Source organism: Eubalaena glacialis, chromosome 1 (genome assembly GCF_028564815.1).
Source record: "Eubalaena glacialis isolate mEubGla1 chromosome 1, mEubGla1.1.hap2.+ XY, whole genome shotgun sequence".
NCBI lineage: Eukaryota > Metazoa > Chordata > Mammalia > Artiodactyla > Balaenidae > Eubalaena > Eubalaena glacialis.
Window position 1 is genome coordinate 25,598,464 of NC_083716.1, and position 18,521 is coordinate 25,616,984.

General features: G+C 42.4%; 1 protein-coding gene across 1 annotated transcript in view; it reads left to right on the top strand.

Annotated features, from left to right (window-relative positions):
* Positions 1 to 13,791, top strand: part of STN1 (STN1 subunit of CST complex) — a 53,706-nt gene extending 39,915 nt beyond the window's left edge. The window contains exon 10 of the mRNA XM_061193668.1: positions 13,663 to 13,791. Coding sequence (XP_061049651.1) covers positions 13,663 to 13,670 — 8 coding nt within the window. The 3' untranslated portion in view covers positions 13,671 to 13,791. The remainder of the gene's footprint in view (positions 1 to 13,662) is intronic.
* The last annotated feature ends 4,730 nt before the right edge of the window (positions 13,792 to 18,521 follow it).

Genomic DNA, 18,521 nt, shown 5'->3' on the forward strand with positions numbered 1-18,521 from the left:
TTCTTTCTAATTACTTCCCCCTCTGATAGTGTGCCAGGACCCTGGCTGGGAGAAAGCCGAGCGGAAAGGAGTCTATTCCGTGATGAGGAACCCAAGACTTGGTGCCAAGGATGAAAACCAAGCAAACTTGTAATTTTCCACTGGAGAAAACATCCACACTTTTTTATTAGCTTGGTCTCTTCTCTACAAGTGGCCTCTAGAGCAACTGCCCCCAGAAAAGCACCTCATTGTTTCCTTACTAGATTTACATGAAGCACACAGGCAAACTCAGGAAGACGATGGTGAGGCTTGCTGGAGAAACCAGCCGCAGGCACCGGGAAGAGAGGCAGGACCAACCTGAAGGGAAATCATGTCTGTGGACGAAGAACCTTGCAATAGAGTTTTTGTTTGCATAACAGTCTACTGATTGAAGCTCTAAATGTGATCCCAAACTCCCACATAAGTGAGCTTTTATTTAATCCAGAATTTAAAAACAAAAACAAAAAACAGCCTATTTTTATTGAACTTTTATTAGGTAAACCCAAACAGATCAGTCCCAGGTTTTACGTGTTCACAAGAATTCTAAATCAAACCCCAAATTCCTGAAGAGACTCCAGCCTCTCCCTGTATGTCAAATTAAAAAGATAGGTTTTACTTTGAAACATCAAAAGAGGAATTTTGAAGACTGCATAATAGCCCTAGTTTTTTTTTTAGATAGAAACAGTAAAGTGGTGTCTCATTAATTCAGACTGATGTGGTGAAAGGTTTGTGTAAACTAGTGAAAGACCTGGGTTTGAAATAGTGCCATTTTATGACTTTCCGTCTACCCAGTGTTTCATATTATGTCTGAATTACTATAAGGGAAGAGGTTTGCTGCTCTGAGGAAAGCTGCTTTAATGAATAAGAATTATTTAAATTATATATCATTTGTTATTTAGTATCATTTAATTTTTATGTATTATGTACCATTTAATATTAATAGGTGATTTTAAAATACTTGAATTTAAGAGATTTGAAAACATACATCCATACAAAAACTTGTACACAAATGTTCACAGCAGTATTATTCCTAATAACCAAAAAGTGGAAACTACCCAAATGTCCAACTACTAATGAACGGATAAAGAGATGTGGTATATTCATACAATGGAACATTATTCAGCCATAAAAAGGAATGAGGTACTGATACATGTTACAGCATGGATGAACCTTGAAAACAGTATGCTAAGTGAAAGAAGTCAGATACAAGAGGCCACATATTGTGTGATTCCATTTATATGAAATGTGCAGAATAGGCAAATCCATGAAGACAAAAAATAGACTAGTAGGGGCAGGAGGAGAGTTGGTGGTACAGGGTTTCTTTTTGGGGTGACAGAAATTTTCTGGAATTAGGTAGTGATGATGTATGCACGACCCTGAATATACCCAAAACCACTGAAATGTGGGTTAGGTTGGGATTCCTCACAGTGTGCCCTGTTCCCAGGGCGGGCATCCCAAGGAAGAGCACACCCCGGACGGAAGCTGCATGGCCATTTTGTGCAGAGCCCCAGAAGCCACGCAGTGTCACTTCCATGGCATTCTGATTGTCAGGGCTGTCACAAAGTTACAAGCTCACCCACACTTTGTGTTATCAACAGTTTTCATCAGTGTCCATCTGATAGGTAAAAACAATTTCTGGGTTTTGTTTACATTTTTACTTCTTTAGGTATGAGTGGCGTCAAGCATCAGTTCATTCCAGGCAACCTTTGGACAGATGCATTATGCCCTGGACATTAGCCGTTGCTTCCAGCAGAGGCTGAGGGAGGCCCGGGTCATATGTTCTAGCAGCGGTGTCAGCTGCAGAAACAGTCCAAGGCCGGACACTGAGGTCCTAGCTAATACACAGCTGGAATAAACATCCTGAAGAACTCAAACCTCAGTGTTCCCAATTTGCTACTTCAAGTGCTTGGACACATGCCTGCCCAAATGTTATATAATACACGAAGGCAGCAATCTTTTAAAAACCAATCACCATATTATTAACTGAGACCTCTCATAAACCAGACGCCATTCAGCTCTGGTTCAGTGACTCTGTCCCCAGTCAGATAAATGTGAAAAACTAAGGATGTTTTTAAGAAAGTGCTAATTAAGTGGAGAAGATAGTTTTAGTAATAGAAATGGTCTTAACGCTGCTTCCACTTTAATCAACATAGCCTAATTATCATAATAAGGCGATGCTTGCATTTTCATCATTGACTGGGGTTTGGTACAGTTAATTGGGGCATTGGGCAACACCCATTTTGATAATCTTCTTGGCTAGAAATTGCATCCTCAGGGAGAAGCTTTTTCATTTTTGTTCTGAGGACAATCAGTGAATGGAGGAAGTAAAGTAGGGGTGAGGACAGAGCATCCTTCCATTTTTTTTAGCTCTACTTTAGAGCAAAGCAACAGCAGTGTCACATAAGCTGTGATACATGGTGCAGTTAACTTGTGATAAGTACTAAGTTTTCTCATGTACTGAAATTTGTGAATGATTAGTCTATTCTAATATAAATTTGGTGGCAGAATAATATATTGAGCTGTTAGCATGGGATTTGTTTTTCCTGTCTTTTACTTCTTCCGAGCAAGAAGCCAGCCTTGCCTCCGGGAGGTTTGGTTTGGAGGCCAAATCCAGAAGTTGTTTGTGCAGACAAGCTGGCTTATGTTTTCTGGAAGCCTGGAGCCTGGGAGGGATTGGAGATTAGTGGGCTTCAGGCATTGCAGACCAGAATGTGCTGCCCATGGTGCCTGCAGCAGGTGGGAGGTTGGCAGGACTTCTGTGGAGAGGTTTTGCAGTGTCTCTTGCAGACTTAAAGCCTTGGCCTATGATCCCCAGCTTCAGCCGAGATTCCCAAGCTTGGAACGGAAGCTTCTGCAAGCCTCCTTCTCTAAAGGGACACACTGGGGATATCAGCAGAAGACTTGGTCTCAGAAGAGTGGACACATCACCCATTTTCCAGGCACCACGTACCCTCTTATGTGATGGTTTTTCACGCATCTCTAGAGAAGGGGAGAGCCTGCTGCACCCAACTACTACCAAAATTATTTTCTTTCCAGCACAGAGAATGAAGGCACCAAGCCCCAGCTAACTTGAAATAAAAAAAGGAATATGGGGCTTCCCTGGTGGTGCAGTGGTTGAGAATCTGCCTGCTAATGCAGGGGACACGGGTTCGAGCCCTGGTCTGGGAAGATCCCACATGCCGCGGAGCAGCTGGGCCCGTGAGCCACAATTACTGAGCTTGCGCATCTGGAGCCTGTGCTCCGCAACAAGAGAGGCCACGATAGTGAGAGGCCACGATAGTGAGAGGCCCGCGCACCGTGATGAAGAGTGGCCCCCGCTTGCCGCAACTAGAGAAAGCCCTCGCACAGAAACGAAGACCCAACACAGCCAAAAATAAATAAATAAATAAAATTAAAAAAAAAAAAAAAAGGAATATGATGTCTCACCCATCTGAGTTTTGGGAGTAGGATTCATATCACTACAATGAGAATCAAGTCAAGGTGAATTTTTGAACAAGGTCACATTCCCACCCACTTGCATTCCAGAATGGTCTCTTAGTGGTAAAGAAAGGTACAGTGTCACGGTAAGGTTCCAGGGAAATTGCTCATGACCCTCCCACAGAGCACACTACGCACGAAAACCACCAGTCCTGCGTCACTGTGGAAACAATTGGAAATCACCGCCTCAGTGGATGGGGGAGGGCAATGTGATAAGAATTTGTTATGCTTCCTCAGTGAGGCCCACCTTATCATGAACTGAAAATATCACCGTGTCCTGCAACACGTATGCTGATCAGCCAGAGGTGACCTGGACCACAGGCAAGTGAGCAAAGAGGATCTAACTTAGGAGAAAGCTCCAAACCACCTGAACAGTGAGTCTTCTCCCAACATGAAGAAGCTTGAAAAGACCTGACTCATCCAGCAGCCAGCCCAGCCCAGCCCAGCCCAGCCCAGCCCAGCCCAGCCCAGCACCTCAGGAAGAGTCAGCAAGCAGCCTGTGTGGTTTCCGTCCAGTCCCAGCTTGCCTTGACCTGGTGGAGGGCAAGAAATAGAAACGCCGCTCCTGAGCATGGCAGCCGGCTTGAGAATGCTGGTATCAGCACTCTGTCGGGGGCTGGGCTGTCAGCCCAAGCACACACCCCGTTGGGGTGAGCCTGAGAGTGGGAATGATCTGCCTTTTCTGTCCATTTCTTGTGGACCCAGGTAACCAGGAAAAATGGGAGGTGGGCGTGTTCTGAACCTATAGCCAGCTGAGTTCTGGGACTTAGCTAGACTTAACTAGCTGTTCCCATGTGTTCCCTCAGAGGTTGCCCACATCACAGTTCACCTGGAATTCTGTGACGGACCCAGCAGTAGGCACAGAGCGGTGCTTGATAAATGTTTCAGAGGATGGGCAGTGTACTTATTGAGTGCCAACTGTGTGCAAGGCATTGTGCCAGGTGTAGAGGGGATGCCAAGACAAAGCTCCAACCCTGTCTCCAGGGAACTTTCAGTCAAGTGGATCATAAGCACATGCCTACATGACTTAAAACCCATGGATGCACATGGTCTTGTTTGACCCTTGGAGTTTAAAAATCTTAAAACTATTATGGTTAAAAATATTAAACCAACATAAAAAAAATTAGCTACCATCTGTATTTTTTTAAAAAATGTAGTGTGCGTGTGTGTTTGAAAGACCACAGAAGAAACTGGTATCAGGGTTGGCCTCTTCAGATAGGGAATTGGGAGCAGGGAGTGGGTAGCAGATTTATTGCAATGTTTTGTAATTTTTTTACTGTGTAAAATGCTATACCTCTACAAATAAACAAACAAAAAAGGGATGGGGAATTCACACCAAAATCCAGCTTTCTGGATTTTTTTTTAGAGCATTTTTTAAATGTTTTATTTATTTTATTATACTTTTGGCTGTGCTGGGTCTTCGTTGCTGCGCGTGGGGTTTCTCTAGTTGCGGCGAGCGGGGGCTACTCTTCATTGCGGTGTGCGGGCTTCTCATTGCAGTGGCTTCTCTTGTCGTGGAGCACAGGCTCTAGGCGCACGGGCTTCAGTAGTTGTGGCATGTGGGCTCAGTAGTTGTGGCTCACAGGCTCTAGAATGCAGGCTCAGTAGTTGTGGCGCATGGGCTTAGTTGCTCCGCAGCGTGTGGGATATTCCTGGACCAGGGCTCGAACCCATGTCCCCTGCATTGGCAGGCAGATTCTTAACCACTGTGCCACCAGGGAAGTCCTGGATTTTTCTTGGCAACTCAGAATTCTGACAGTACTGGGAACATTTAGTCTGGAAACAGTGTGTAGGCGGGCAGAAGGGCAGCATTAAAAGATTTTAAGCTGAAAGCTGGCATCAGATTTACATTTTGGAAAGAATATTTTGGCAGCAGAGTAGAGGAGCATGGCTCAGGGGCAGGTAGACTAGAGAGACGTGACTGCAGTGATCCGGGGAAGGGTAGTGAGGACCTAAACTGGGACGGTGGCAGGGAGACAGATGACAGAGACATTAATGAAACAGACCTGAGGTGGGTAACTGATTTAGGAGTGAAGGAGTGTGGAAAAGGCCAGGGTAACTCCCAGGTCTGCAAGACACACCATGGTGACTGCCACAGCAGCCTTAAACTAATGGAAGGGAGAGAGGGCTCAGGAGATCTGTGGGCCTTCTCAACTGGACTCAGGAGAAATCCTGAAAGAGCGCACCTCCTGAAATGCAAGGAAAAGCCCACATAGGAAGCGCACTCTCAGAGGCAAATAGCTCCTGTCCCCCATTCCAGGCACCAGTAGTGTCTCAGTGATTTTCCAGAGAAAACAGCATCTCTGGAGAACGCAGCATGGGAGAACTAGAATTTCAAACAGAGGAACTTAATGCTTGTGGTTAACAAGACAAAGAAGCACCAACTGAGAAGTAGTTTAAATCATATTCCTTCAGGGAATGGATTTTCTTGGATCTGTGTGCATCCTTTACAGCTTTATTAGTCACTGCTAAAGCCCTTTTTGGGTCACAGAGCCACCGGCAGGGTGCTGTTCCTGCGAGGATTATCTTGAGCAACCAGCCCCAAACAGCACCCCTGCAAGTCAACAAGCCGGGTTGCCCTGGCAACATCACCATCCAAGAGGAGGGGCAAGTGCCCCAGCCCTGAGGTTTGAGGCAACCAGTAAATGAACTCGCCTAGAGCCTCTGTGATTCTCTTTCCCTATGCATGACAAAATTTTATCTCATTTGCTACTTGAATCAGAGTTGAAAATATTTTCCCTTTGAGACTCTGCGGTCAGATATCAATTTATTAACACTGTGGCCTCACCTCAGACTTAGTCCAAGAGGTTTAAAGTAAAATCAGGGGCTTCCCTGGTGGCGCAGTGGTTAAGAATCTGCCTGCCAGTGCAAGGGACATGGGTTCGATCCCTGGTCCGGGAAGATCCCACATGCGGCGGAGCAACTAAGCCCGTGAGCCACAACTACTGAGCCTGCGCTCTAGAGCCCGCAAGCCACAACTACTGAAGCCCACGCCTAGAGCCCGTGCTCTGCAACAAGAAAAGCCACCACAATGAGAAGCCCGCGCACCGCAACAGAGTAGCCCCCGCTCACCGCAACTAGAGAAAGCCTGCGCACAGCAACAAAGACCCAACACAGCAATAAATAAATAAATAAATAAATTTATTTTTAAAAAAAAGTAAAATCTCACTAATGTTAAGTACTTAATAATATCTAATGATTATTGAACAGTTATGTACCAATCACCCAACCAACTTAAATCTTCACATAAACCTAAATAGGTAGGTACTATTATCATTCCCACTCTACAGATGAAGAAATTGAGGCCAAGACTATCTTGCCCAAGTATATGCGACTAGTAAGTGGAAGAGCCAGGTTTCTACCCAGTGAGCTTAACCACTAGGCTGTATTGCTTTCATGATCAGAGAAGCCTATTCTCTGGTGCCTCTGAACTGTGAACTCAACACAGTGTCTTCAAATTTAGGCTGATGTATAGATTTTATTTTTGCTACAGCTGAGCCTGCACTAAGAACACCACTTCTGATGATAAAGGTTATATGGGACGCTGGGCTGAGTGGGTGGGGTGATATCATGTCACACTGGTGGCAAGGAGGGAGCAGGTATTTACTGAAGCATGTAGGAAATCTGGGGCAAGGCAGCAAACATTCCTATCTAAACAGCAATATGGTCCCAGAGGAAGACCAAGAGAATATGGTTCAGTAACCTCCAAGGTATTTGGTTTAGCCCATGCAGTATTGGTATTCTCAGGTTTTGTTTTGTTTTTTTTTTAAATATTAAAGATGTTTAATGATGAAATATTTCAAACATACAGAAAATAATGAAACAGAAAACCTAGATACCACTGAGATGAGGCAGCTGATTAATGCTTTCCCATCTCTGCTTCAGTTCTCTCTCTTGAAAGAAACATAATGTTAGAGATACAGATAAAGCCAAACCCATTCCTTCCTTGCCTCCACTCCCACAGGTAACAACTACCTTGAGGTTGATGTGCATCATTCCAATGCAGGTATTTTATTGTGGCATAGCTTACAAGTAGTAAATTGTACAAGTCTTAATCATACAGCTTGATGAATTTTTACACATGTAAATAAGACAAGACCCAACACAAGATCTAGATCAATAACATGTCCAGGACCTCAGGGGACTTCTTTGCCTCACATTTCAAAAATAAATTGACAGAGTTGCCAACATTAAAAAAAATTTTTTAAATCCTTGTAAAGCAACTATACTCCAATAAAAATTAATTTTAAAAATAAAATAAAATTCATTTACTCAAAATAAATGAATAAATAAAAGTTTAAAAATCTAGAGATTTAATATAGAAATCCAAATTTCTAGCTTCTCTTGAAATTTTGGGAAATCTGACCACATTAAGCTCATATTCTGGCTTGCAGACAGAGTAGATCTGCCCACTTTAGATGAGGTGTGAGCTCCCTAGTTTACCTACTGCATCCATCATGTCTTATTGTTTATCCAGCCCACTTCATTCGTTTGCATAAGCTAACCTGAGACTCATCCCCTGAAAGGTGCCACCATATTTATATTTCAAAAATACTGCAAATATAAAAAGGCTGAGAACAATTGCCTCATCCATCCTAAAGAAAGCAGAGTTAGAGAAAAAGTGTCCTCCTCTCCAACCTGCTAGGTGATTTGGGAAGCTGCTGACCATGCCATAAAACAAAAAGGAATCTGGTTCTCCAGTTCTTTGCTACTCAAAGTGTGGTCCTTGGACCAGCAGCGTCGGCATCATCCAGGAGCATGTTAGAAATACGAAATCTCAGTTCCCTCCCCAGAGCTACTATATTAGTCTGCTAGGGCTGCCATAACAAAGTACCACAGACTGGGTGGCTTAAACAATGGAAATTTATTTTTCATAGTTCTGGAGGCCTGAAGTCCAAGATCAAGGTGTCATCAGGCTCGGTTTCTTCTGAGGTCTCTCTCTTTGATTTCTCCCTGTGTCTTCACATGGTCTTTCCTCTGTCTGTCTGTGTTCTCTTCTTACAAGTCATATTAGATTAGAGCCCACTTCAGTGACCTCATTTTACCTTAATTACCTCTTTAAAGACTGTATCTCCAAATGCAGTCACATTCTAAGGTAATGGGGGTTAGGACTTCGACATATGAAATTTGAGGAGACACAGTTCAGCCCATAATACCTACTAAATCAGGATTTATATTTTAACAAGATCCCCAGGGCACCTGTGTACACATTAAAGTTGGAAAAGTACTAACCAGTGCCTGCTCCCCAGTGGATAAAACACAAGTGGGTCTGTCGGGGTGGAGGCAGGGAAAGGAGGAGAAGCTGGGGTGAGTTTTTAGATGAACTTTCTCTCCATTCTACACGTCTGGTAGGGTGAGAATACTGTAAAGGTATTCCCTCTTCTTGAAGTTGAAAGAAGTCAATTCGCTCTTGAGGGGGAGTCCCTTCCTCTCATTGAGGAACAGAGACCCTCTGCACTTTGGGGAAGGTGAGCAGGTAAGGTTAACATGTGAGGCTTGATGAATCAAAGCTGATATGAATCTGACCCATGGGAGTTTAGAAGAGCCTCATTCTGAAAACAGGTTGGAATGCTGGAAATGTGACTGCTCTTAGTAGAGAGGTCATTTTCATCTGGTCATTACCTGCAGGCTTCCTCTATCAAGGTGCAAGACATGTCTTTGGGATTTCCTGGAAGGGGGACCAGGAAGATACCACACTGCATTCCTCCCCACTCTGTACAAGTTCATTTACCACCTCTGTCATAGGCCTGATGCTATGGTGACAGTTGCCATGGAGACACTGCTATGCATGGTTGAAGCTAATCCTGACCCATACTGTCAATCACATGGTTTAAACTAGAGATTTTCAAGCTGTGTTCCATAAAACTATAAGGTGCTTTCAGGGTTTCACAAATATTTTATTCAAATCTCAATTTAAAATAATTTAAATTTATTTTTTAAATTACAAAGAGTTTATATGCTTGGGTGGGGGGGATCAAACAGTATATAGAATGAAATATATACTACAAAGTGAATGCCCAAATTCCCATCTGACAGAGTAGCTCTTTTAAGGCTAATCCTTTCTACAAATAATAATAATAAATTCTGGACCCCCTCCTCAAAAAAAACCCTACTTAATGGCACTGAAAGGCATCCAGACAGTAAAGGAAGGGAACCACTCTGGTGAGACCCACATTTTTATAGCTTTACCGCTAAGGCAGTCAGTCTCAAACTAGAGTTTGTTAAAATACAGATTGCTAGTTTCCACCTTGAGTTTCTAATTCACTAGGTCTGGGATGGGGCCCCAAATTTTGCATTTCTAACCATTCCCCATGTGATGCTAATTACTGGTCCAAGGACCACACTTTGAGAACCACTGTCAGCTCACACAGGGTAGAGGTCATTGAAGGACTAAAGCCACAGACTTAGTGGCCTGATGATTCTAAGAAGGAGTTTGCAAATAGAGTGGCTGAAAACTATGGTGAAAATTCTGGAGAGGAGAGAGTCACAGAGGGGGAAACCCCAAAATATGTGTATAAATTCTCCTCAAATCCTTGGCTGACTCTTGAACTGTACATGTCCAAGTGAGACTCCAGGGGATCCATGGAAAAAACAACAGCTGATGGCTGAAAGAGATTGAGCAGAGATTTCAGCCATTGCCCATCACGGGGGTGACAAAGTTTGGATGTGAAAGTCTCACCAAGTGATAGGGGTTTGGTAAACAACTGCAGCTTTCAACTGAAACCATGGAAGGGCTACACTCTAAGAGTAAAAGCTACATCTCTGACTATGTTGACCAAGAAGGCTGCAAGTAAGAAAATAATTTATTTGGGGTCTTATGAATTGCAATTCAGGAGACACTGATTTGGGTAAAACAGTAAGAGTGTTCCAGAGAAGAGAAGGAGTCTGGGGCTTATACAGGCAAAAGCCACAAGGTTGTTAAAGTTGCTTGGCAAGAATTATGATTGATCCTGATGCAAGAAAGGAAACATTTGTCCTCAAGGGATAGGTTGTGCACAAGTTATTTAGGGTCGAATAAGTAGGTAGGCTGTCATGAGTTATCTTAGGGTAGGGGTCCAATAAGTATCTTGAGTTTCTGGAACATTGGGCAGACATTCTGGAAGCCTTCATTAAGACAATAAGTGGTCAAAGTTCACATTCCACCTGGGCTGAGAGATGCATCAGTCACACTTCTTCAGTGGCCTCCCAGCTCCATTTTAGAGAGCTCTCTTAACAATACCATTCCATTTTGATTTTTTTTTCCACAACTAAGTCATTAACCCTAGCACTAAGGTTAAAACTAAAATAGACCCATCCTAACCAAACCTACAAGCAAGTTTCAAGTGATGTGATCCACCACTCGAAGAAAATGCTCATCAGAGGAAGATAACAGAATCCAGTCTCTAGAACATGTTCACAATGTTCACTCTACAAAAATTATTAGACATGTGAAGAAAAAGAAAAATGTGACCCATAACCAAGAGATAAATCAGTCAATAGAAACAGACTCACACAACCCAGATGTCAGAATTAGCAGACAAGGACTTTATAATAGTTTTGATTAATATGTTAAAGAGTCTACAGTAAAAGATGCATATACTTGGTGAAGAGATGAGAAATTCCAGAGAGATCTGGAAACTGTATAAAAGAGTCAAATGGAAATTGTAGACCTGAAAAGCACAGGATCTGAAAAATGATCCTCCTGTTCCACATCCTCATTCCCAATCCAACTTTCTGCCCCAGAGTTAAACATCCACAGCAGGGTTCTTTGCTTATACGTGATAAAGACTTTAGCTAGCTTATGCCCATGTGATGAGGTGTAGGGCAGCCTACATAGCCAAACTGTGGTGAGGGGCAGAGTGGAGCTGGTTTAGGATCATCTACCCTAAGGATTCAAATGCCATGAAGATGCTCTTGTCACTCATCCCTCGCCTCTGCCTGAGAATTAGCTCTATACATTCTCACTGTGAGCAGACTTCTCTATGTGGTGACAGAGATGGCTGAAGTGAGCTGTGGGCTCATAGCTTCTAGCTCTGAGAAGAAGGGGGATCTCTTCCCATAGCACCAGTTAGAAAATCTCAGGAGAGGTCTCTGATTTGTCCAGTGTGGGTTACATTCTCTCCATAGACCAATCACAGTTGCCAGGTATTGGGTATTGTTAATAGCTTCGGTCAGATCCCCAACCCCAACCAATAACTATGGCCAAAGGAGACAGTTCCCTTTGGAAGGAGAACAATTCTTCAAAAGGAAAGAGGTAGCATATATGTGGTAAGTGGAACAACTATTGTGAGCTGGACAGCCATTTCAAATTGTGCTGACTACACCGTTATCAGTTAGGTGTGACTCCACATCATTTAATATGTATTACATAGTGTCTCACTGTGGGTTCCCCTCAAAGCAGCCCATGTCGGTGATCTGGATGCAAGTAATTTTGGAGGGACATGATCCACAGAGCATGGTGAGGAAGTGGGAAAGTGAGACAGGAAAGGGAGAAAGCCAATGAAGGTGTGTTAATGAACAGATTAGCACTTTGGGCAAGTGGTCTCAATTCCACTATGCCCCTTGAGAGACTGTGTAGAACACACCGCAGAACTGTCCAAGGGACAAGGAAGTTAGGGAATTTACCCACCACTCCCATCCCTCATGGTTGTAAGTTGCTCCTGTGGGGCTAGAGTTTCTGGAGCATACAGCCAGAGAAAGCTCTCAAACAGAGAGACACAGGTGCTTGAAGGCGGAGGCTGCAATTGTATGAGGAAAGTCCGCTGAAGCTGCACATCTCTGCAGTGGCTGAGGGGAAATGGGCAGGGCACTGATAGTGCCTGATACACATCTATAAATCCCTTTACATAAACAGGATTCTGTTACACATGATTCTGTAAAAATTGAAACTTCAAAACTATGTTTTAACTATGTTTAAAACTCACACAACAATATCCACATCCCAATGAGCTATAATTCCACATGGGAATCCTGGTGACCACAGGGCTAATGCCTTCATTATAGTTCAATAGTCAGTCCTGCAATAACTAGTTTATATGTTACACCTCTCACGGAGGCACTATCCTACTCTAGCTATTAGATATGAGTACCTGAGTAACTAATGTATATTAATGTAAGATTTTCTTCAAGCAGACTTAAACAACTACCCTAAAACTGAAAATGGATTTCACAGGTGAAAAACAGGACATTTAAGAAGAAAATTTGGTTGTGATGAGTTCAGTCAGGACCAAGATACCAAATATCCCACCTTAGACCAATTCTTCAAAGCATCAGCCTCACTGACAATAGCTGATGAAAGCAACATGCTGAAAATGCTCATGCAAAAAAAAAAAAAAAAAAAAAGCCACTCGAAGACAAGAGAGAATGTTAATATTTAGTTGTTTGGGAAAGTCACCTTTTTTGGCAGTAAAAATTACCCAAGTCCTAAATATGTTTTGTGTAGTAAATTTTGCACATTAGTTTTATAGACCCTGCCAAGCAGCAATGCCATTTTGAGACTAAACACAGTGGAACATAAAAACAAAGCTTTCCGTTTCATTCCACGGAAAATGAACAGCTTAATGTTTTTGTAAAAACATACACAAAGTCTGGCGATGAAAATGCACGTACAGTGCCACACATAAACAACACATTGCACATGAAGGAGAAGAACATAACCGTTAAGGAAAAGCTTAGGAAATCTCGAGCTCTTGTTAATAAGACCTATTAGTAATCAGGCAACAAGAACATGGAAAGAGCAGACTGCTGGGAAAGAGCGATAACTGCTGCCAGATCATTCTGCCCAGAGAGAAATTTGCAAATGCACAAATTGCACTAGAAATGCAAGTTCCCTGAGGGCAGGGCTCTGGTCTATCTTATTCACAGAGTAAATACTATGGTCCCTCGTTATCCATGAGGAATTGGTTTCAGGACACCCAGATGATACCAAAATCCACAGATGCTCAAGTGCTGTATGTAAAATGGCGCACTAGAGTCGGCCCTCTGTCCCTGTGGATGCGGAACCCCGACTGTACTCAATGTTGAATGAATGAACGAATCCAACTTGCTTGATGTTTGAAGATTAAAGTTATGTACGATCTGTACAGACCAGCAGGACCAGAGAACAAATGGTGCTTCTTTTAGTAAGTGATGATAATAATAGTAATGATAATGACTAACAGTTACCGAGGATTTACCATGTGCCCACAGTGTGCTGACCATTCTATGTGACTGACCTCATGTTCACCTGACAATGACTCCATAAGGTAAGCATTATTATCTCCACTTTACAGACAAGAAACAGAAGCTTAGAAAGGTGAAACAGCTTTCAAAGTTGCACAAAAAATAACAGTAGAGCAAGAATCCAAACCTAGACTCACACTTTCTCCTCACCTCACTTCTCTGCCATATATGCAATTCAGAAAAGCTATCAAGGGCTTCCCTGGTGGCGCAGTGGTTAAGAATCCGCCTGCCAGTGCAGGAGACATGGGTTCGAGCCCTGGTCTGGGAAGATCCCACATGCCACGGAGCAACCAAGCCCGTGCGCCACAACTACTGAAGCCCGCGCCTAGAGCCCGTGCTCCGCAACAAGAGAAGCCACCGCAATGAGAAGACCACACACCGCAACAAAGAGTAGCCCCCGCTCGCCACAACTAGAGAAAGCCCGCACGCAGCAACAAAGACCCAATGCAGCCAAAAATAAATAAATAAATTTAAAAGAAAGAAAGAAAGCTATCAAGAGAAATATGTTTGTTTTTTTTTTAACCTGCCATGAAATGTTGGCAAAAATGTAGTAGTGACATTCAGATGGGGAGAAAACAATGATGGGGGGAAAGTGAGGAAGCAGTGGCTTCTATGAAGTTGTGCCTGTACCAGGGCTAAGCCATCATTATATGATGCACACATCAAGCGTTAACCATCATCAAGAATACAGCATCTTAATATGCATTTCATGTGGCATCTCAGTGATGCTGAGGTGCTGTCTTCACACTGAAAACTTTTCAGACATTTCTGGGTTACTGTAATAAAATGGGTGGTGAGATCCAGAATTTACTTTTTACTTTTCAGGCCAGAGCAAGATGCTGGTATGACCGTTTCAATTGAGAAAAGAAATTACTGCAAGAAATTACTCTCTATCTGATTCAAGAAAAGCTGTTATTAGCTAAATCCTTCTTTTATTTAAATGAACATATGAACTTGGCGGGGACACAAACAGTCAGTCCATAGCAAGCTGTAACATACATACACTGAAGTGCACAACTCTGGTGCACAGCTAAAACTTCCACTCAGATCAAGATAGAAACCACTGCCAGCACCCCACAGTTCTCTGTGCCCCCTCTCAGTTCGTACTTCTCGGAGGCAACCACTAATATAGCCTCTAGCACTATAAATTAATTTGGGCTGTTTTGAACTTTATGTAAATGAAATCATACAGTATGTACCCTTTGTGTCTGCCTTTATTTGCTCAACATTGTGTCTGTGAGCTTCAACCAGTTTGCTGCAGGAAGCTGTTGTTTGCTCTTTATCATTGGTATATAGTATTCTATCGTATGAATGCAACACCACTACTGACCCACTCAGCATTGGTGGACATTAGGGTGGCTTTCAGTTTTGAGTTATTATGAATAGTGCTGCTATAAATACTTTCACACATTTTTTTTTGGTGGACGTATGTACTGATTTCTCTTGGATCTATATCTAGGAAGGAAATTGCCAGGTCATAGTATAGGTATACTAGACAGAGTTGAGTAGTTGCAACAGAGATTATATGGCCCCCAAAGTTGAAAATATTTACTGTTATTCGTTTAACAAATATTTAGTGAAAACTTGTCATGTGTCAGCCGTTGTTCTCAGCTCTGGGGGTGCGTCATGGTGAGAAAACAGACCAACATCCCTGTGCTTATAGAGCTGGCATTTTTATATTTCAGTAATATCATGAATTAATATTCAGACATTATGGAGACTTCCCTGGCGGTCCAGTGGTTAAGAATCTGCACTTCCACTGCAGGGGGCACAGGTTCGATCCCTAAATCGGGGAACTAAGATCCCACATGCCTTGCAGTGCAGCCACACAAAAAAAGAAATCAGACATTATCTACATGGTTTCTTAATTGTCCATAGGTGAGATTTTTCTGTTTTGTTTTTAAAGGTCTGAGCAGTGATGATCCCTCATGTGTTAGGCAGGGTAGACAAACTGGCCTGAAAGAGTGGGATTTTCCAAGGCTCTCCTGGCACAAATGGTCCAGTTCCTACCACAGTAAACAGCATCCTCAAGTGGAAATTCGAAATCCCTCCTCACTAGCACGTCCCATCTCTGTGGAGTATTCCTGCAGGGTGCTGGTGCAGGATGCTTTGCCCTTGTGGGCTGGGCTGGGCCAGCTCTGACTCCGGCCAGCAGACAGCCCAGTGTGTCAGCAGTAGTCACCCCCAGCTGCAAGGTCAAGGTCAACGTGCAGTAGTGCAGGCCTAGTGCTGTTTTCTTGGAAGGAATGATTTGTTTTAAGTAACTTCAAACCTTTTAATATGCTTCCCAAGAAGTTAACTATTCATAAACTTCCTCCTCTTCCCCCCACCCCCCCCAGATTAAAGGGAAAACAAGAACTCCAGAAAAATAGGAAACATCTGACCTCCATTAAAGTGAAAACAAACAAGCAAACTCTTAAAACATCTCTTAAGAGTTTAAAGCTGTATCCACGTAAGTTACTTTTACTCATAGCAAGCATGTGAGTGACATTATCCAGGTATGAAAAAACCATGAAATAAAAGACGGCTTAGAAAATACTGCTTTCAGCCCATGTAATAAATACCTTACTTTGAATGTAGGGAAAGAAGTGCACACTTAATAAAAAATTTATTTCTTCCAGCCCTCATTAAATAAATGCTGAACAAATATTTTAAAAATACTAGAGAGTCGAAGGGGCCCAAAGTCTTGTGGTTTTTTGTTTTTTTTTTCTTATCTAATTCATCATTTCTTCCACCTAGACTGTGAGCTCCACAAGGGAGGGCATTCTTGTTTGTGACTAAATTCCCATTTATGGAATAAATGCACGAACATAGTGCTTACTCTGCACAATGCCTGGTACAACACATAAGGGCTTAATAAACAATTGCTGATATCACTATTGTTATTGTTACTATTATTATGATGATGATCATTATTATAGCTAAAGGGAACTTTTAATATTGACTAGAAAAGCTCCCGTATATTACAGGCTAAAAAAAATTAGAAAACTAAGTAGCACCATCATCCCTCCAGGTATGCAGGCCAAGAAACTATGATTGTCCTTAGCACCTCCATCTACCTCATCCCTGACACACATCACCAAACAGAAGCCACTTCACCTTCTAAAGTTCCCTTCGCTCTACCCAGGACCATCAGCCTAGTCTAAGCTATCGTCACCTCTTTTTTTTTTTTTTTTTAAATTAGGTCAACACTTTATTTTATTTTTTTAATTATTTAAAAAAATTTTTATTGGAGTATAGTTGATTTACAGTGTTGTATTACTTTCTGCTGTCCAGCAAAGTGAATCAGTTATACATATACATATATCCACTCTCTTTTAGATTCTTTTCCCATATAGGTTATTACAGAGTATTGAGTAGAGTTCCCTGTGCTATACAGTAGGTCCTTATTAGTTACCTATTTTATATATAGTAGTGTGTATACATCAATGTCGTCACCTCTTGTATCCTACTGCAGATCTACTAAATGCCCCCCCTCATCCTCCAGGCAGGCCCCTTCACCAGGGGACCATCCTGATCCTTTTAAAATACAAATTAAAAAAAACCCCAAACAATCCTTTTATGATTACAGAAGGACATGTATACAGTACTATAGAATTTTTTAAGATTTAAATAAATTAATCTTAAAAATTTTTAAACTTATATCTCTACCCCCAGAGATTACCACCATTCATACTTTAGTATATGTTTGCTCCACCTTGACAATATTGGTCACAATTATAATTTTACATTTATTTGGATGATTTGTAAAGCAATGTGTATCTTCCCCAAAGGTGATAAAACTACCTAAGGACAAGAACCTTGTCTGGTTTGCCCCAAGTGTAGCCCCAGTTCCTAATAAAGTGGGTGACACAGGTTGGTAACTTAACAAATAGTCATTGAGTGGATAAATAAATGAATAATGTCCTTGAAAAAGTAAACAATAATTTGGTAGGTGTGTTTTGGGGTGTGTAAGCCACTCACACCAGCCCTCTTTCTTAGAATTAATTCCCCAGCCCAGTGAGTTAGCTCTGATAGTCACCTTTGTGCTACATGACTCCACCCCCTGATAATTGACTGGATCAGGGTGGACACATGACCCAAGCTGGGCCAATCAGATTGTTTTTCCTGGGAACTGGGATCTAGACTGCAGAGGCAACCAGTCTCAGGTGTGTCTGGAATTGAGGGACTGGTAGACATTTGGGCAGAAGGGGACTCCTGCTATGTGGGTGAAGAAGCAGAGAAAAACAATCTGCAGATCGAGAAGAATAAAACAGAAACATAATGCTAAGCAGAGATAAGAGATGGAGAAAAGCATCATGTTCTCAAAGATTTGCTACTTCCTGGTTCTGCTCTGAGAAGCCCAAGTATCCATGGATAATGAGACACCACGGTACATTGGAAATAGAGCCCCTTCTCTTTTTTTCCAGCTGGCTCAGCTCCATTTCTAGCACTTGTAAACCAAAGAGTCTCAACTGAAACGTGCTATTTATATATTAGGCAGTAAGATTAATCAAAGTGATCATAGTAATCTGCCTAGGGCCACACCTTATGGATGACAGTCAGAATCCCAGTCAGATTCACCGAGGTGGGAAAACCCAGCCTACTAAATCTTCCTCTACCTGCCCTAGCCTATTGGGTAAGAAATGAACCAACTATGGGGATATCTTCTGCTTGAGACAGAGAGAGCAGGACGTGAGCTGGAGCCAGACTTGACTTTTGAGAGTCTTGACTCTTTCACCTGAAATAGACATGTGGATTCAAACAGGATGAAGAACAGTAATTTCTAACATTTCTGAATAGAGAACTGGGGGAAAAAAAAAAAAAGCGATCAAACCAAAACCAGA